Below are 20,293 nucleotides of genomic sequence, written 5' to 3'. Positions count from 1 at the left end.
CTCTCCTCAGGGATGTATTTGTTTTGCTGGAGTGGGAACACGCCCCTCAGCACCACATGGTCCAGCCGGGGCTCTGCATCAGTGGACTGTGGGAGTCCAATAAATACAGCTCCCTGCTCCGTTATCGTCCACTTAGCTGGCTGCAGCCCTGGTTGTGTGTCGGCCAATAAACCCAGGTGAAGGCTGCTGTTGGTGTTACAGTCTCCCCCCAACCTGCAAACAGGACTCTGCTGCTAGCCTGCGTTAGCTTAAACAAAATGAACGGCCATCTGAACGGGTTTTACAGCGACTCTCTTCATGATGAAGACTGCTTCCTCTTCACCTCCGAGTCAGTGGGAGAAGGTCACCCTGGTAAGTTTGAGTATGTCTGTGCAAAGCGCCGTCCATTTTACTGACCCTAATAATTAGCCTAGCATCCTGTTAGCTTCTCAAACAAGGTCATGTGGCTGATTGTTGTGAGCTCGTCTGCCCCGGATTATTGTCTAGCTCTATGTGCTAGTTGTTTTATGCGCAAAACAATGTATTAAAAGTCTGGATTTGTGATAAAGTTGAAGCAAAAATGAACGGGTTAAACAAAAAATTGTGATTAAAAATGTGTTTGAGCAGAAAATTAGACAAATCTGGCTTTGTGAGCCGCTGCATTGTTTCATCCAGCTAAAAGCTAAACTATTAGGCAATTCTCACTGTGCTTCTGCAGGAGTGAGTTTCACACAGGGTTCTTTAAGAAAGATTTGTAGCATTTTTATGCTGGGAAGCTGTATTTTTAGACCGATGGGAGGCTCCAGTTTGTGCTGAAGTTAACATGTGTCAGGACTTGTGGTGCCTGTCAATCACATGTTCTCTTCAGTCTGTTTGTGGCACATGAATATGAATAATTAAATGTAACAATATATATATATACAGTGTATTTTTTCTGTTAGTTTTCATAAATGTTACCATTCGGCTTCAAATCAGTCTAGTGTCAAAGCTAGTATCTGTTTCAGTACAAACTCAAAAAACTTATTTATTGCTTAAAATAAGTAAAACATTCTATACTAATGAAATTCATTTTTAAAAGTGCAAATATGTTTGGATAAAACTAGTTCACAATAGTGTATAAAATATCTTCAACTTGTAAAAATTTGTATATGTTGGTGACTCCTCTCTGTTGACCCACCTTTATCATTATGTATATTTTTTTGTTTCTTGAAAAATTATTGAAATTGTGTTTATTGCTCACCACTTCTTTTACCCAAATTACAGATTCATAGACATAGCTTTATTTGTTCAGTCATTTTCTTGTATATCTGAAAACAGAAAAATGCTTTTTTATAACATTGCACAATTATTGGAAATCATTCGATTACAATAATATTTGGTTATATTCTGGAGGAAATGTCAAAGATGAATCCATATTTTCCTCATTGTGCCGCTTCTGATCTGTCATTAAAGTGCTAAATTGTTATTGTTTCTCAAACATCTTTATATTTGGAATAAAATGGCCAATAAATTACGCACACTAATATTGCAGTGATGGTAAATTTATCTTGAAACCATAAATTTTAAACATTCCTACTTTAATGTCTGTTATGTTGGATTTATTCAGTCCAGTTTTTACTCGTTTACTGTCAACGCGGGACATTCTGCATACAATGGTGTCAATGTTTTTAAACAAACAAGTGAAGCCAAATATTTAACTAATTGTTTTACGTTTAATAGAAAAGCTACAAATGTGGCTCGAATATTTGTTAGAATTGTAATATAATTATAAATATCATTTAGTACTTTAACATCTAAACAAGCTCAATACTTAGATTAGAATTTAGTATTTGACAGATGCTACATCTGTCACCTCTGAGCGTTTATAGAAAAAGGTAACATGATAATATTAATAAAGAGATGATTTTGAACGCGCATTTTGTGAATGCAAGTGGTGGACCTGTTGCAATTGTCGGCCTACCTCTTTTAAAACACACCAGCTCTACTGCTAAGGATAATAGGCTTACCTCTACTTCTAAGTACTGGACAGACTATCTGCCCATCTGTGGGTGTAAAGAATCCAAATCAGTGGATATTTTTTATCTGCAACATTGACTTTACATTTATGAATATTGGGTGAAATTACCTGCAACACATTCAAGCGTATTTGGATTCTTTCAGCTTAAATTTGCCACCAAAAATAAATCTTTGAAATGTTTACAATTTCACACACAAATCTGTGTCACACAGATCTGAATGGATCTAGAGATGAGATGGTTCAGGCTGGATTAGCTCATTCCTTTGCTAATCTGTAGGTTCATTTTGTATCCATGCTTTGCCGTTTCATATATCTGCCTGAAGTTTTAATTCTTTTATAGGTGAATAACCACTGAACAATTTACTTTTAATTGTATATTCTTTGAGTTTTGCATGAAACCTTTCCATTTCTTGTGGTTCTGGTCTCTGTTTGGACCAGTTGACTTTTATGTAAGATGACAGATCAAATAAAAATAAGCCCAAGGGACCTTTCTGCTGATAACATTTATTGGAGTCACATAATCACATTTTCTTGAAGTACAGAACTAGTAGATTGTAGATAACTGCATTATATTGTCTAAAAGCAGAAAGTACACAGCATAACAGCCACAGACTACTGCCACCAGCTGACGCTTTTTTAGGTAAACACGCTGATAAGGGACTGCTGCGTCATGTAAGAACACATGCGACTATTGCAATGGATGCTGAGGTTTACTGGAGAACGATTAATGCTTAAATCAGGCTCATTTGATTTATATGTAAGTAATTAAATAGATCTGCCACATTAAAATGGTTTGATTCATTAATAGTTTAATAAAGGTTAAAACACAGGGTCGCTCTCCTCAACAGCCTAAAGCATTATTACAGAAAACATTGAGCTGAGACTTTCCATTTCCTGCAAATGTTCTTACGCTTCTCCTATTGCGTTGTTCCTCCACAGATAAGATTTGTGACCAGATTAGTGATGCGGTGTTGGACGCTCACCTGAGACAAGACCCTGACGCCAAAGTGGCATGTGGTGAGTAACCATAAAGGTTGTTCTTTAAGGATGAACTATTATATTTTCTTGAACATTTTAGTATACGTTTATGGATAGAAAACTGATTAATTTCATTTTTTTTGCACAAAATCATTCTTGTATAATGGGATTTTAGTCTTATAAATTCTGCCTGTTAATTGTTTTAGGGCCTCTTGTCACTTTAAATCCAAATAAGCTGCTGCTGGCTATGCTCCTCCAACTCAGTGCTTACATGTGAAACTGGCTCCAAACAGAATCACAGTTATACAACTGTACATCTTTGAAAAGCAAAAGTAGAGCCTCCTGCACAACTAACAAGAATGCATAAGGTGGTTTCTGAATTGTAAGTTGACAACAAAACACTTGTTTATTCCAGCAGCCATTGTACAGCACATACAGCGGTAAATCCAGCTGTATTATTGCCAAAAACCTGCTCTTTTATATATATATATGTAAACTTTAAGTGTTTGGTTTGTTTTTGGAAGCAGCACAGTCCCAAATAAAAATGTACAATATGAGACTTTTGAATAATTGTCCCTCTTTACAAAGAACTGCAACTCCACTGAGCTGTAAGTTTGAACTCCACTGATCTAAGAGTTCAAACTTACTCTTAGATCAGTGGAGAACAAGCTTCAGATGGTTTCATGGGATTAATTGGCAGAAATAATATTCATCTTAAAAAAAAATATTGAACCATTCTACCCACACTCAATTATAGCTTAAAGTCCCCTTTGTTTTTCAGGTTGAAAATGATTGTTTGCTTTGTAGCTGAATACACCAGGGAGGCAGATGATGAAAGCTGTAAAAGCTTTCAGGTTTGAGTATGGTGGTCCTTAATGGACCAGATGAATAAAGTGAATATTGTTCTGTTTGTGGTTGTGAGCTTTTTCTCATCTTTATTTGAATAGGACTGAAAATGTTTCATTGTCACACTGTTTTGTTCAACGCTGAAGGCAACAAGGGATAACATGAGCAGTGTAGCGCTGGTGTTTAAACATTGTAGCACACTGAATTAGATCTAGATGTAGCACACTAAATGTTTTCTGTTTGTCCCCAGAGACTGTAGCTAAGACGGGGATGATCCTGCTTGCGGGGGAGATCACCTCCAGAGCCACTGTTGACTATCAGAAGGTCGTCAGGGAGACGATCAAGGACATCGGCTATGACGACTCCTCCAAAGGTACGCTTGTAGAGAAAGAAAGCTGGTTCAGACCCAGTTCAGTGCTGCTAATTTTAAAAAAAATTGTTGGAAAAGAGATAAACATGGGGATGGTAAGCAAATATGGATTTTATTTTATTTTTTTTAACAAACTAGCCAATAATCTCGAACTGGCAGACCTCTTCCTTTAGTGTTTTCACTGAACTACACAGCACACTGTTTTAAGAGAGACATTAACCTACTTAACACATTTTAGAACTGGGTCCTTTTCCTTAAATATATTTTAAAGTAATTGCTTAAAATTGAAGATGGAAAATATCCTCAAAGCTAATCTAAAAAGATTTTTTTTTTGCTAACTTATAGATATTGAACTTGTCAAGTGCAAGACGTTGTGATAAATTCAATGCATTTTTGATTCATGATTATTCTTTGATTTAAAATGAGAAGCTGTTTGTGTAATATACCAAAGCTGTTCAAGTTAATCTTTATGGTCTTATGGGGAAATAATAAATTTGTGATTTTTTTTTTCTTTCTATTTTTTTGTCCAGACACAGAATTATGCAAAACAAAACTTTTAGCTGTTACATTATCAATCTAACAGTATCAGGAAATAACTGTTTTAGAATTTAGTCGAACATTAATCACCACAAAATCTCCTTACGTCCCAGTAAGGAGATTTTCCGCGACTGCAGCTCTCGTGAGTAATTGCTCACATGAGCATTGGTTTTCTGGATTGAACAGGTTTTGTCTTCAAAAGGTGAAGCTGATTTGTTTTCTCAAGGTGTGTCTGAGTTATATCCAAAATCTGGAAGCAGATTTCTGGAGAGAAATTTTGGGATTCTGAAGGTAAAACGTTGTCGGGGCTTTATACACTGAAGCTTTTGGACTCTGGGATCTTTCAGAGTGAGAGCAGACATGGATCTGTCTTTGACCAGCTCTGTAGTGAACACCCAGAAAATGACATTAATATGGCCTGTGCAATATCGCACGGGACAATCTGGCGTTCTGCAGAATAATGGACATCATGACTTTAGGGGCTCTGAGTATATTTTTGTTGTTGTTGAATAAATTGAAAACGTAGTCATTTTCTCTCCCTGTTTTCGCTCTAGACATGTTGAATTGTCTAAAGTCTTTGTCTAAAGTGCCAAAGGAAAAAGCTATTTTTAGGAAGTCTGATTCTCCGTATCTTATTTGACTAAGAGTTTAAGATTTAGAAATGGAGGTGAAGCAAAGAATCAGTTATTTCAGAAAAATGACTCTATACCACATCACTAGCAGTAGGTTCAGAATAAAATGTATACTTTGATGCCTAAAATGTGTTACCGAAAAATCCAGAAATCTAAGACTGGGAAAGAATGGAAAAAAAAATGTGACAACTTTTTAAATTAACAATGGAGGATTTTTTGCTAATTACCTGGCAAAGTATTGTGGTTCTTTGCAGGCTGCTCTGGCCAGGTGGAATGATTCTCCCTTTGAGGTCACAACCTTTTTTCACAGGTTTTGACCATAAGACCTGCAATGTGCTGGTGGCTTTGGAGCAGCAGTCTCCTGACATTGCTCAGGGCGTTTATCTCGACCGTAAAGAAGAGGACGTTGGAGCCGGCGATCAGGTTTGTGTTCGGTCAGCAGTTCAACTAATCGGTTTGTTTGACCTCGTTCATCCTGTGTCTACATTTCTGACAGGGTCTCATGTTTGGTTATGCCACGGATGAGACAGAGGAGTGCATGCCGCTCACCATCGTCTTGGCTCACAAGCTCAACGCCAAGATGGCCGAGTTGCGTCGGGATGGAACGCTGCCGTGGGTCCGACCCGACTCTAAAACTCAGGTTAGAGGAGCATAAAATTAGCATTTATTATTATTGTTCTTAAACTTGCTGTAGTTTAAAGGCCAATTGGATAATTAATTTAAAAAATGTAGATAGATGTCATCCAAACTTTATAATGTTGGGCGAGAAGAATTTTAAGTTTAAATATTTTCATTTTAAAACGGGTATTACTGCCATCTAGTGGTTAGTTTGTGCCTGCCAGGCTCTTCCTATGTATAAACTACTGTAGAATTACACATTTTAAAGACATTTTAAATGTTGTTTCATAATTCAATACGTGATCTTGAGTTTTTTTTATTTTATATAAGTTTCAGAAAGGTCACCTAAAATTTTCTTTAAAAAAAATTCTTAACTAAATTTAAGTCTTTTTTTAAAAAGGATTTTATTTGTTAACTTTAAGTACGAATACACCTTGCATAGTTGTATAATTGCAGGATCAATGTTAACAATGTGAAACAATATGTTCTACAATTAATCAATAACTTGTATACGCAGACCAAATAAATATTAAACAATTAGGAATTAAAATTTTGTAATTTGGGTCCATTATTATGAATATGTTATGACTTACAATCTCCACTTTATCACTTTTTTAAGATTCTTCTAATGCAAATGAATAAAAGCATTTATTTAGTATTAAGACTGTTATTTGAATCAGAGTTGTTGATGGACTAAAGCTAAATAAGGTTCAGTGTAACCCATTAGAACATGTAAATTCTTATATATCTCCATAACTTGCAGAAACAGTTTAATCACCTCCAGGTTCTGTTTAGATTTTACGTCTGTAATTGTCTGAAATCTGAGTTCTTCTTCTCCTCCATCCAGGTGACCGTTCAGTACCGACAGGACCGAGGAGCCGTGGTGCCGCTGCGTGTCCACACCATCGTGATCTCTGTGCAGCACGACGAGTGTGTGAGTTTGGAGGAGATGCGTCACAGCCTGAAGGAACAGGTGGTGAAAGCCGTGGTCCCGTCTGGTTACCTCGACAACGACACCATCTACCACCTGCAGCCCAGCGGCCGTTTTGTCATTGGTGGTCCACAGGTGAGAGAACGGCTTTACGAAGACTTTACTAATCAGTTTAAAGCATCTGGATTACATATCTTCATATTTATGTTTAATGTAAAAATATAATAATTTTCTGTAAATGCACTCCATCTCTCCTGCAGAGTGATGCTGGTTTGACTGGACGTAAGATCATAGTGGACACCTACGGTGGGTGGGGAGCCCATGGAGGTGGAGCGTTTTCCGGGAAGGACTACACGAAGGTCGATCGCTCTGCGGCGTACGCCGCTCGCTGGGTGGCCAAATCTCTGGTTAAAGCTGGACTCTGCAGACGCGTCTTGGTCCAAGTAAGAATACATCTCGCCTGGTTGTGAAATGGAGGAAAAAAATAAGCGAATGAAGCAGAAACGTTATTAAAATATTTGATATTTTCAGAAATTTCTAAAGTTGTTTAAAATCTGTCTGCGGTTTTAGGTTTCCTATGCTATTGGAGTTTCCCATCCTCTGTCTGTCTCCATCTTCCATTATGGGACCTCTCAGAAGAGTGAGAGAGAGCTGCTGGACATCGTGAGAAAGAACTTTGACCTCCGCCCAGGGGTCATTGTGAGGTAAACTGTGACCTGTGTTGTGAAAATACTCAGTTAAATATTTAGTTAAAAAAATTTTAAGCAAGAAGTTGATAATCTTCCTAGAAACAAAACTAAGGTGTGATGTTTTTTTTTTTTTTTTAAGCAAAGCAAGATATTTTTGTGCAATTCTACAAATAAAGATAACAAACTGACTTTACTAAAGGTCAAAAAAGTCATAAACTTTGGCCTTATAAATATTGCTCTATTCATTAAACTAGCTGAACTCTGACCTGCTGCTTGGTACTGAAAGGAGAACAACTTTTTGTGCAACTGTTTCTTGTTTCTACAAGATACTTGAGTAAAACAGCAAGAAGCGGGAACTGCAGAGGTCAAGATGGGGTCTAAAGGATAAAAGATTGTCTATTTTAGCTGCAATTGCCATACAGTTTAATTAAAAGTATGTAGAATTGAAAGGGAAAAAACTAAATTGAATATCCTGCTTTGGCCTTGTGCTGCAAAGAGTTTCCTAGTGACAAGGAAAATAACTGCTCCAATTAATGTCGAATTATGCAGACAATTTCTCAGCATTTTACTGCATATTCTCTCAATGGGATTTAAATACTGTGGATGTGCGCTAAAGAATTAAGTATTGAGCAAATACAACCAGTTGTTCAGCTCTATGACCGGCTGTATGTTTGAGGTGTTGCCTTAAAATAAATCCGCATCTGGACCTCCCAATTAAATCAAATGTGAATTTATCAATCGGACACAAACATAACCATGACGTCAGCATCCAGGCTTCACCAAAAATCATAGCTTAGTAAATATAAATCTCCAATCTCCAACTGAAGAAAATAAAAGATGCTTCTGATATTCTGATGTGATTTTTGCTAATTATTTTTGGTATTTAGCAAATAGAAATGAAACAATGACTAAAAGAAATGAAAGCCAAAGACTTATTCATGCATCTTTAATTTCATAATGAATGATGAATTTTTGTTTAAGGGACCTCGATCTGAAGAAGCCCATCTACCAGCGCACGGCTTCCTACGGTCACTTTGGTCGTGATTTGTTCTCCTGGGAGATTCCCAAGAAGCTGAAATACTGAGGCACTCTGATCCCCATCACACACACACACACACACACACACCGTCCTGCAGATAAACTTCTTACCGTCCTCTCCTTCTCCTCTTTGCTTTGTTTTGCTTGTACATCAGAAAACCATCCAATTAGTTTTTGTCAAACTGTTGGAAAAGTTACACTTATTTCACCTGCTGCACTATAGTTTTTACTTATTTAGTATTAAAAATTAAGATTTTTTTAAAGACAGGTTTCAAAGGAACATTAAACCTACATCTTGTTGCAGTACAGATGAACAAATGAGCCAGTTCTTGCTCTTTGGTGAGCAAAAGGTCATGTTACAACTTTGTTACAAATGAAAATCAGACCACTTTATTTATGTAGTTGTGTGCAGCCTCTTCATTCCATTGTTTTTTTCTGACGTTTTACAGAGAAGTCAGAATCTGCTAATGGTTTTGTGGTTATGTTGGGCTGCACAGTGGTTTCTATATTATGTAGATATTTATTTTCTATCCTTAAATCTCTCTAGGATTTTTCAAACTTTGTTCAAAATGTTGACTAAGATAAAGGCACAAAGATCACCTTATTCCTGAAGGCAAACACTCCATCATTGCATCGGTTCAATGCTCAGATTTTTTTTATGTGACGTTTGTTGCAGTGTGAGACCCAGTTGGTGTACTGAATGTATTCCTCTTCCTTTTCGACAGTCGGTGTTTGGACGTACCAAAAGTGGAACAGGCTTGACTTTGAATGTTTGATCTTCCAGCTTTAAATTATATTTAAATAAAATCTAATCTCCTCTGCTGGATTTTTCCAGAAAGCCCCTCTCGTCCACTTGCTTCAGCCAGATATCAGCTGAATACCTGGCTAGTTGTCTTTCTCTCTAACTTTTAACCTTGAAATATAAATCACCAGGATATGTACTATAAAATCTTAGTGCTGTCAGTCCACAGCTTTCATCTAGGTGGCGCTGTTTCTCTAAAACCTACCGAAGCTAAGATTTGCCTTCGGTGTCTTCAGCTCAGTACTGTGGTTGTTTAGTATTTTTAACGAGGAAATCCTGATTATAACTGCTGCCAAAATAATAAAACACCAAAATATAACCTAAACACTTGCTTTAGTTCGTGGTAATTTATTCCTTTCTGCCACTCTGCTCTTTTTAAAAAAAATAAACTTATTTAACAGACGATATCAGAAGATGGCTTGGTTCCTACTAGTCATTATGACTGTCTTAACAGATGCGCCTCAGCCAGTCCAGCTTTAACTTGAGAGCGACGGCTGGTGTGTTGAGGAATCTTCTGTCGGCCATCTTACTTTTGGCGTGCAGCAGCAGCAGGATTGGGAGGGGCAGCTGGAGAAACTTTAAGCTCTAAGATGAGGTTTTTAATTGATTTATCTTGATACCATAACGCCACATAGAGTTTTAGAGCGCTCACTGTATGTCCAGTTATCTGGTGTTTTACTTGACTATTTATTTCACAGCATGTCTGCTTTCTCAAACTCATCCACGACTCGGACAAATAATTGGTTGGTGTTGTACAGAGAAACCAGCCTGTTTACATCGTTTGCAGCTGGGAGTTTGAAAAAGCCGTTCCCCTTCTTTTTGTTAAATTCAGTGTTTTGTGTATTAAGTGCCTTTTCTCGTTTGCTGCAAATGAACCTAAAATCATTTTTGTTACCTTCATGTCTCTCTCTTCTCCTTTCTGGATTTTCCTCAAATAAAAATTCATACGTCTGACTTGTTTTGATACGTGCTTCAACTGGTGACCAAATGTACTCGAAAATACCAGTGAGCACATGAAAGCAGAACTGAGTATTTTGAAGATTTGGTTGATGTGATCACTTCCTTTATAAATGGTTTCCATTCTAAGTTAATGTGTCACTTCTGCTCTCTGTGAATGCCTGACTTATCATACTTAAGTTCATATTTACTTTAAATTCTTGAAATGCCTGAATATTTGGGCTATAGGTGTTTGCAGAAACTTGGTTTCCACCTGCAGATGGGGACAAAATGTGAAGTGTACAAAATACTTAAAGTGAAATACCATTGGGATCATTTTATTCCAGCCAAATCAAACAAACAATAAAAAACATGATATAAACTATTGAAGCTTGATAAGCTGACTGAAGGTTTAATCTTGTTTACAGAGTAACTGGGATATGAAGAATTCAACCTCCATCCAGTGAAGCTTTCATATCTTCGCAACATTTCTTCAGTCCTGATCATTCTTGGTGCCCTGTTTTTGTTTTGTTTTGTTTTTTTCAGCTCAGCCAGTGTAATCATAAAGCAAAACAATCATAAAATGCAGTAAGATGCAAAATTATATAAAGGAAAAAAAAAATTTTGTAGTGAGAGCAGGGCTTGTTCACAGGAACAGCACCAGTTCTTCTCCACCCTGTTAAAGAAAAATAAGTACATATGACAGATTGCAGTTCCGTCTTTTTCTGACTTTGTCGGTGGTGTTTACTCACCTTAACGTTTCAGATTGTGTTGTAGCTCAGAGGCTTCCAGGCAAATTTCTGACAGTAGAACAGAGTCTGCATACAGAGGACAGATTGCATGTTTAACACCAGGAAGCTAAACTGGTGGCTTTTCTTGTATTTTATTGTCGACTTACTCCACATTTAAGGGCGGTGCTGACGTCTTTGCATCTGTATGCTGTCAGTGTGCATGGGTCTGTGAAGTCAGAAAAAAAACTTTAGTGTTTTATGTGCATATATGTATTTTATTATTTGTGAGCATGGAAAGCTATTCCATGCTCTGTGCAGATTCATATTGTCAAATATTTTTCAGTTCAGATTATTCTAATTGAAGGAAAATCTTAAGTATCAGGGTTATAAAGTTGTTTTTTTTACTTTTCATGTTGATTTAATCACTATTTTGTACCACAAAGCATCAAAAATTCAGCATTTATTAATTTTGGTTTTTGCATTTAACCATATTTGAATTTTTGATTTGCATGTCAGGTTCACAGTTTGTCTAAATTATTTTCCTCAAATGTGTTTCCATACTTAAAAAAATAAATATGATCTAGTAAGGCATCTAGGAATTCTTGATACTCCTATTTTATATTTTCTACTCATAATTCCTTAAAGTTCTAGTCTCATAAGTAAAGTGATTATTATATTGATATTCTTGAAATTTAAAACATAGTTTTAATGAGCAGCTTTTAGCTACATTTTTAAAGAATTTATCTGTAAATTTCTGTGAGTAGGCCAAACCTGAGCTTATGGCTACACTTTTCCAGTCTTCATAGGTTAAAAACATTTTAAGAATTTCAATAAATGGACAGGTAAATGAAAACATGGCGTATTCTGTTGAGTAAAAATAAAATAAAAACCAGGTTGTGACTTAAACCTGCAGCAATGTTTAAGTCTTTTTTTGTCTGACATGGTTCGCAAAGCACATTTGGAAGAACAGAATTTTGAATCTGTAATGTTCACTCATCCAAAGACAAGGATGTGCCGACTGACCGACAATGACTTCCTGGCCTTTGCACAGGTGGATGAGGTTACAGATGGCCTGCGGAGTGGCGTAGCCCAAGATTGCATCCAGCACCGTTTTGCTGTACTTGTCAACAATGACCTCGCACTGGTCACGATAAGTCGACGGCAAGATGTGGCAAATCTCTTCCAGCAGTTTGATCACGGCACCCTGCAGTCGGAAATGAGAAAAGTGACTCAGATTAACGCCACGTGTCTTCCCTCCGTTGATTTGAAGTGTGACGATTTCCTGCTATTTACAACATGCCTCACCTCAGTCCTTTCTTTAGGCAGCAACTCTTCCAAAGTCTTGAAGAAGAAAATACAGAAGGAGCAGGTTGTGGCAGGCTCCCCCTGATAAACAAACACAAAAATCCTGGTTAGTAAAAGTATTAGTGACAGGAAATATTCAAACATCATTTTACAGTAAGTGTGTACTGACATGGTCACTTTTCAAAGCAGCCTGAAGAACCTCGTTAGCAAAGTAGCTGAGCATCCTTTCACGCTCTTCATCAGAGCCACACAGTCCAATCATCTTGCAGACCTCTGATGGTTTCTGCAGAGACAGATGGATTATTTTTGATATATATTAGCAGTTACAGTAGGTCTTTGTTTGTGAAAGACCTGCGACTGATTCTGGCCTCCAACTTACTGCAACACCAGTAACAAAAGTGATGGCCAATGGGAGCATCGTGTCCACCTCTTCTTTGCAGACTTTGGCAGCCGGTCCGGGCAGATGTGCACACAGGGCATCGATTCCTCCCAGGATCTTTTTCTGAAATAAAGTAGTTACAATTACCAACCCTAGAAAAAGTGCACCGCTTTTCTCTCCACTAAACAAATAGTGCTAAGGGAAAAAATATCAAAAACAAGTTATAGAAAGAGGATATTAGAATTAGAATTACTTTATTCATCCCAGCAGGGAAATTATTAAAATTTTTTTTTTTTTTTTTTTAGAATTAGAACTCTAATATATGCTCTATAAAATGTTCATTTGATTTTAGACACACAACTCATGTTTTGCAGCTTGGTTAAATGTTTAGTAAAAATGAAAAGTACATTTTAATCCTTCATTTAAAGTTTTCTACATAGTCTGGTTTTAAGCCAATATTAAACGCACTTTAGTATTAAACTAATGGGACTGCAGTATGTGAGGTTTCTCTGTTGATTAAAAAAACGTTTCAGATGGTTCAGAAAAATATAATAATTGGCTTAATAAAATAAAATTGCAGTTGAAAATTACTGGTTGAAAATGAAAACATTCAAAAATTTTATATGTACGTTTGAAATAGTTTGTTAAAATTAGGTTAGAAATTTTTCTGGCTAGTTAGCGAACTAAAGTAGCCATCCCTAAACAAGTTGGCTAAATATTGTGGTATATTTAGCCACAATATACCTCAGTATGTATTTAGCCAACTAACACATTTGTTAGCTAATTAGAATATTTGGCTAAATATGGTGGTGTATGTTTGACAGCCACAGTTCACTGCAAGATCTGCACTACACATGGAAATTATATATATTTCAGATTCAATTGTCATCGGTCTAAATTAGACAAATTATATATGTTTTGAATGTGTGAAAGTAAATGTATGGTTAAAGTAAAACCTAGGTTTATGCAACTACGTATATAAATACGTCTTTACGTAAGATAGCAATCAAATAATGGAGCGACTGAGATTTGTTTTCTTTCTTTTTTTAGATCTGCAAATTTAACATATTTCACATCTTAAATGGTTCAGTGTAATAGCTTACTAGGTAAAATGTTTCTCTCATGCCTCATGACTAAAATTGGGTATTCCTGTATTCCTGATAGCAACGGTGAACATAAAGTGCAGCTATAATTGTTTAGTTTTTAATGACCGATTAAAAAAAAAACATCATCATAGTGACTGCCTAATTAAAACACCAAACAATTAGAGTTGTTTGGTGTTTTAATTTTCCTTTTCGTGTTGTGAGTTAAGTTGTGGTGATTAATTTCTACTGTAAATTTATTGTAATGTTAGGATTTTCAAACAAGGGCAGACACCAGTAAGAAGAGTTGGAGTACATTCTGCAAAAAATTATGAGTGGATTACAGAGAGAGCAAACTAATGAACTTTTTGGTTGAATAGTAAAAGCTGAGGAAAAATACTAACGCCTGATCAGAAAAAAGTCAAACTTCAAGAAAGCGGATGTTCAAGATGAGAAGAGAGAAAAAAATCTCTTGAGAAACTTATGTTCAACTTCAGCTAGAAATAAAAACAGGAAGTGGCCTTTTGTATGTGAGAAAGCAGGAACATTTCCGTACTGTTTGTGTTTCAGTTCTTGCATGACAAAAACGGTTTTCATTAAGGAATGTGAAAAATGTGTTTCCCCTAATAACAAAACAAAAGTTTAAAATAGGATTTTATTCAACAGTTCAACCCGCATGTAATAGCAGGCGATTGTAGAACATTGTGTTTTTTGGTCCTGGCCTCTGAATGTAGACTTGATAGCATTATCAGAAAACCAATATGAACACTCAGGTATGTGTTTGCTCCACAATCTGCCATTGTTCTCACCTGCAGGTCAGCGTTGGTCAGCATGTCAACAAGGAGTGTGAATATTTGGGTGCAGTCCTGGCAAACGTCCCCATTCTGGATGTAAAATAAATTCTATTGAAATCTTTTGCTTTTGACATGGTTCGTAAAGCACATTTAGAAGAACAGAATTTTAAATCTATCATGTTCACTCTTCAAAAAATAAATAAAAACGCAAAATTTAGCCATTTGCATTTGCATCGCTGCGTTTGATTTAATGCGATATAAATCCAATTTCTTTTTCATGCAAAAAGAAAGTTGATAGATGCAAAACTATTTGTTCATTTTGGTTCAGCAAGTTATTATTTGCAAATACTTTTCACAAAAAAAAGTTTTTTATTCTAAGCATTCACATCGTAACTAAATTCAATTTTTAGTTTAGACTTAAAAAAGAAGAACATGCTTATATACTTGTATAAAAATTGCTCACTTACTTCACCAGGAAGACTTTGCAGATGGTTGCTGTCATAAGTCGCTGTCACATCTGCAGAAAAATATTTATTACACTTACAGAGTAGAATTGTTTCCTTTACTTTTACATTTCTATTTTGAGCATCTTACCATAGCCTTGGAGAGCAACTAAGAGAACCAAAGGTAAAATCAGTTTGGCCATGGCTGCCTTCTGGGTTTTGTTTGTTCAAATTATTTGCTTCTCACATCTGAGGGAACTGCAAGTGGATTTTATATCTGACGTCCACCTGACAGATTTGACCCCCACCTACCAGACAAAAGAAAATGTTTATTCAGTACAACTGCATGGGGGTTTCAGTTCCTCACACCAGCCGGGTAAAAATATGTTTCTAAAGAAATGTATCTATCACTGTAGCAGTGCTGCAGTTATTTATAACGTCTTTATCTCTCACCTTCTGTTTCCTCTTCTCTTTTTAAATGAATGTTTGCTTCTATGGCTGATTTCCTGTAATTTTCAGTAAAATATGCATTGATTTTGAACTATAAGAAACTGTCTGTGCAGAACCCAATAGTGATTTTTTTTTTGATTATGTCAATTAAAATATAGATCTTAAAAAGATCAAATCTCTTCAGGACCAAACGACTTACTGGTCATCCCTTTGTAACAACACAATAATTGAGTTCTAATCTTGTTTTTTTTTTTTTTTTTATCTTTCTAATTGTTTCCTACAATATTTTTTTGATCTTTATATTTGCAAAGGTTAAAAATATATATGTTTTTTGAAAAAAGCCAGTCTTTGAATCTGCTGTGATTTCTCCACAGAGGTAAATACAAAGTAGTCAGACTTGTTTCACCTTTTTCACATCTTGTTACACTGTAATCACAAACGCTGATATATTTTGTTGAGATTTTGCCATAAATAAAAAGTGGTGCATAATTGTGAAGTAAAAACTGGTGAAAATTATTTGAAGTAATTTTTATAGATAACCAAAAGCAGAAAGGCCTGGTTTCTGCTTGTTTCTGCACAACATGATACTGCCACTACCATGTTTTAATCTGACAACTGGTGATGTGGATTGTAAGTTTTGCATGTAGGACAGACAGTTTCAATTTGATTTTTGCTGATCTGACCACCTTCTTCCACATATTTGCTGTGACCTTATATGGTTTCACTCTAGTGATTCTCCTATGAAATCTAAATTTGCAGAAAGCCCAGGTATTAGTTATCCTCTACAAACTCTCCCACCAGAACTCTGAAGCTCCTCTAGAGTTACTTTTGCATTTTCAGATGAACTTCATAGCTTCCCTGACATGTCAGTGTTCATTGGTCTTCATGATGCTGTTTTGTTCTCTAACAAACCTCTGAAAGCTTCACAGGACATTATGCTTCAGTAAATATTTAGAGTGCGATTAATTATACACAATGTAGGAGCCATTTATCCTTTCCTATGTTTATCGCCGCCAGGGGGCGTATTTTATTGAGTTCTGTGTGTCTGATGGGGGATGGTACGGAGCCCCCTAGAGGACATGGGGAGGCTCCGTACTTCTTCAATTGATTTTGCTGGATTTTTTTTTAGAGTGAAGAGTGTAAAGGAGCCCTAACTTAACATGCAAGTCATAAATTCAGGTTTTATTTGGAAAAATTAGGAAATATCTAGTCTTTTTCCTCCATTTCATAATTGTTCCACATCAACATTTATGTGTTTAGAGTGATACCAGGCACTTCATATTCCTAACCTGGGTAATTTTTCACCATTATCTTTTTTTCTTTACTTGCTTTTGTTGCTTTTTGTGTCTTAATATTTTTTAAATAGTGTCATTGTTTCAACCTCTGGTAATTTAGTAACTATCTTAAAGTTCAAATAGATTACGAGCGACTCGGTTCACAGTCAAATTCTCCATTCCTTTCCGTGTAGTTTGTCTGTTTGCTTTGGCCAGAAGCCTCCTGTATGTGCTGCTGTATTTCCTCATTCTGTAAACCAAACCATTTTGTTCTTTTTTATAAAATCTTTCATCTTTGCCAAATATGATGACTGCAGCACTGCCTGCAGGACTCTTCTGCAGTTGCAGCACATGCCTTATGCACAGCATCAGTTGTGTTATTGAGAAAGCCAAATAACTTTTTATTTTTGTATTCTACAGCCACTTGCAGTTCTCCTTGTGCTTGACTCAGCCCATCTCAAGCATCTTTAAATCGTAAACTTGTGCATAGAAAGGCAATAAATAAAAAAATAAACTCTGTAAAAACGAGTGAGACTAAATTTTTCATCAATATTTCTGTATTTATTTACAGATTTTGACATTAAAATTTATGTCTACTTATTTGTTCAGACCTTAGTCTGAACAAATAAGACTAAATGTGAGACAGATTCTCACATTTATGCTTCCATCTTAGAGCAGGAACATCTGATTACTCAACATGAGGCAATGCATTGCTGTAAGAGTTGTGTTACTAAGTTCCACATTTGCTCAAAGGTATCATTGTTCTCATCAGATGTATAATTACCAGCTTGAGCATTTAGCACAGCTCTGAGGCTATAATATCTTCTGTAAAAAATGACTTAATAAACATATATTCATTGTAGCACTTATCCTTGCAGAGTGGCTGGTGCCTATCTTCAGTGATCGATGGGAAAGAGGCAGGATGCTGCAGGGAAAACAACCATGCACATACACCTAAAAACAATTTAGAGAAAGCAATTTAGTTGACTTCATTGCTTTTTTGGACTGTAGGAAGAAACTGGTGCACCTGTTTGTTGCAATGCAACAAACAAAGCTTCCAACTGCACCACTTTGCAGCACATAATATAATATGATATAGACAAAAGACATTTATTTTAAATTTAAAATAATTGTCATATGAACCTGCTGTTAAGATAATTTTGTATTTTCTTTCCTTTGATTATTCTTGTCTGTTGCCTTTGCTGTCTGATTCAGGGCATGACCTTTGACATCGCAGAAGGAATTATGAGGAGTAAGTTTACAGTCAGTGATGTTGGTCAACAGACCTGAACTGGATAAAACATTTCCTCAATCAACGCCTTGATTATCATATTTTTCTCTGAGGTGTTTCAAAGAAGCATCATAAACCAGATACAATAATTCAAAGGAAAATCTTCATAGTTATTGGTGTCAGGATAACAATAACTATCAATAAAGCAAAGAGACAGGAGTCTGCCTGTCTCCTTTAAAAGTCACATTTTCTCAAAGCCTCAACAGTTTTTAAAGTATGACAATTTACTCCTCATTGTTTATTGTTGCTGTTAAATATTGGTGAGACTTGTCTCTTCCATCCTGGTTGCTGGCTCTGTACTGAAATAAAAATGACTTATCTTTGCGACTTGTAGTTAATGATGGACCATATGGGAATTCCTGTAAAACAGAGCTGCAGCATCTAGGTCAGTAGGTCATTTAAACTGTACATACATGCTGCTGTAAAAGAATAAAAACATTCAAACAGCTTCATTCTTGCATTTGCAATTATGCATTATTTACCTGATCACTTTATAGCATAAAGATTGTAACTTTGAGCACAGAGTAAATAGACAGCGAAGGAACTAGAAATCCATGTTCAGATGTTGACTGGCAGTAGCAAAACCTTTTTGTTATTAGCTCACTTGGAGTCACAACAGAGACAGTAGAAGGGATTGCAACACTTTCTTTTGTCCTTTGTGTTTGTTCCTACAAAATTTCCAACTCTGTTTGCATTGGCCTTGCCCATTTTAAAATTTAATGTACATAGAGTACTGTGCTTTATATTTCATTTGAACGAGTTAGAATGCCTTGGAATCTGTTGGCTGGTCTAGATCATCAGCTTTTTAGGCTTGTTTTTAGGTATTTTCTTAGAAGATCAACATCCTTTTGATTAATTTTCAGTTCAACTTTGGACTTGAAGCACGTTGGACAGAGTATTCTTAAAGAATATGGACAGAGAACCATAAAAACTATTTATGACGCTGTTTAAAAGTCACGTATTTAAGAAACAAGAAAAAAACTGCAAGAACTGGGACAGGATCTGAGAGGCTAATCATTTATCCTGTGAATTAGCTGCACTTATAGAATAACCCTGCTGGTTATCCTACAAGGTTATAGAATAACTTACTGGTTATTCTATAAGTTTCTATCAGTTCTGTCGGTGAGTTACCTTCAGTGCCTTTCAAAGTTTCAGCTACACAAGAACAAGATGCATCTTCATGACACATTTCCTGAAAATCCAATTTGTAAAAAGTTACTTTTAGACACAACACTGATTTTTTTTTTTCTTTGAGTTTTTGAGTCTGAAAGATTTGTTGGTTGGATTAAAGTGTCCCTAACATACAAGAGCAACTTCCCGTGGAAACAGCCTGTTACTGAACTGAAAATGACTTTTAAAAGGAGCCAAAGTTGAAAAAATAAAACTTTCAAAGAGCTACAAACGCGAGCCTTTAAAACACATCATGTGTAGTAAACTATATTACTAGAACAAAATGTACTCTTCACTTTTACTCTCCTTCTATATGGTGAACAAAACTACCAACACACTTATGTTAGCCATTGTTTCAATGAAAAACTATTTGTATTTTGCTTGGGTTGGACATTGTCAGGACTTGGTGTGGTGCAGCACTTTAATACTTATTGTTTCTTCTGATTTTAAGAAGCCTTCAGATATATGAGTAATGCAGTTTTACTCTGTAGTGTTTTCTGTGGTTTTATTTCCCTTACCACTCCTACCCACCAAATATGGGTGTTGTCCAGCTGTGTTGTCCAGCTATGTTTGTCACAGCGCTAGCTGGTTCAAATGTTCCTCATTATTTCTCTGTCTTTACGTTTCTATAAGCAGAGTAGTTATTAATGTTGCCATTTCATGGCTTATGAACAAACATCTATCTGACTTCCATGTTTTTTTTTGTTTTTCCTCATATCTGGAATGCTGCTAACTAAAAATGAATCTATACAGAAAAACGGAAAGCAATATATTATTAATTTAAAGTTTCTATATTAAAACTTCCCAATTATCATAGGAAAATGAAATTTGGTTTTAGTAGCATTTTTTTTAAATAATTGAAACATCATTCTGCACCAATGACTTGTTAAAATCAATTTATTTCCCACTGACCTTTGTTACTTCAGTTTCTGATCATTAATAGGCATAAAATGCTTCATTTGCAATTCAGAAAAATTGTTTAAACACAAATAGTTTCATTG

General features: G+C 35.9%; 2 protein-coding genes across 2 annotated transcripts; one reads left to right on the top strand and one right to left on the bottom strand.

The window, feature by feature from the left end:
• Positions 1-72: 72 nt before the first annotated feature.
• On the top strand, positions 73-10,523 carry LOC102227981 (S-adenosylmethionine synthase-like). The gene is made up of 9 exons (XM_005811994.2): positions 73-351; positions 2,936-3,013; positions 4,071-4,193; positions 5,670-5,782; positions 5,856-5,999; positions 6,825-7,043; positions 7,169-7,351; positions 7,479-7,612; positions 8,579-10,523. The coding sequence occupies exons 1-9, from the start codon at positions 258-260 to the stop codon at positions 8,679-8,681; spliced, it is 1,191 nt and encodes a 396-aa protein (XP_005812051.1). The 5' UTR covers positions 73-257; the 3' UTR covers positions 8,682-10,523.
• Positions 10,524-10,695: 172 nt separating this feature from the next.
• Positions 10,696-15,429, bottom strand: LOC102228235 (prosaposin-like). Its single transcript, XM_005811995.2, has 10 exons — positions 15,259-15,429; positions 15,132-15,181; positions 14,680-14,754; positions 12,789-12,911; positions 12,579-12,692; positions 12,410-12,490; positions 12,128-12,308; positions 11,272-11,330; positions 11,126-11,191; positions 10,696-11,049 (listed from the first exon to the last, which is right to left on the bottom strand). Exons 1-9 carry the CDS (start codon positions 15,308-15,310, stop codon positions 11,135-11,137), a joined length of 792 nt encoding a protein of 263 aa, XP_005812052.1. The 5' UTR covers positions 15,311-15,429; the 3' UTR covers positions 10,696-11,049; positions 11,126-11,134.
• Between the last annotated feature and the right edge of the window lie 4,864 nt (positions 15,430-20,293).

Source organism: Xiphophorus maculatus, chromosome 8 (assembly GCF_002775205.1).
Source record: "Xiphophorus maculatus strain JP 163 A chromosome 8, X_maculatus-5.0-male, whole genome shotgun sequence".
Taxonomy (NCBI): domain Eukaryota; kingdom Metazoa; phylum Chordata; class Actinopteri; order Cyprinodontiformes; family Poeciliidae; genus Xiphophorus; species Xiphophorus maculatus.
The sequence above is the reverse complement of the archived record's forward strand: the minus strand, read 5'-3'. Positions and strand labels throughout refer to the sequence as shown.

Excerpts from the sequence above, each read along its gene's own strand:
- LOC102227981 (XM_005811994.2), top strand. The coding sequence starts at position 258 with ATGAACGGCCATCTGAACGGGTTTTACAGCGACTCTCTTCATGATGAA. Across the intron at positions 4,194-5,669 it reads CTATGACGACTCCTCCAAAG|GTTTTGACCATAAGACCTGC; the intron begins GTACGCTTGTAG and ends CTTTTTTCACAG. Across the intron at positions 7,352-7,478 it reads GCAGACGCGTCTTGGTCCAA|GTTTCCTATGCTATTGGAGT; the intron begins GTAAGAATACAT and ends CTGCGGTTTTAG.
- LOC102228235 (XM_005811995.2), bottom strand. The coding sequence starts at position 15,310 with ATGGCCAAACTGATTTTACCTTTGGTTCTCTTAGTTGCTCTCCAAGGC. Across the intron at positions 12,491-12,578 it reads CTGCTTTGAAAAGTGACCAT|GGGGAGCCTGCCACAACCTG; the intron begins GTCAGTACACAC and ends TTTGTTTATCAG. Across the intron at positions 11,331-12,127 it reads AGGCCAGGAAGTCATTGTCG|ACCCATGCACACTGACAGCA; the intron begins GTCAGTCGGCAC and ends CTGACTTCACAG.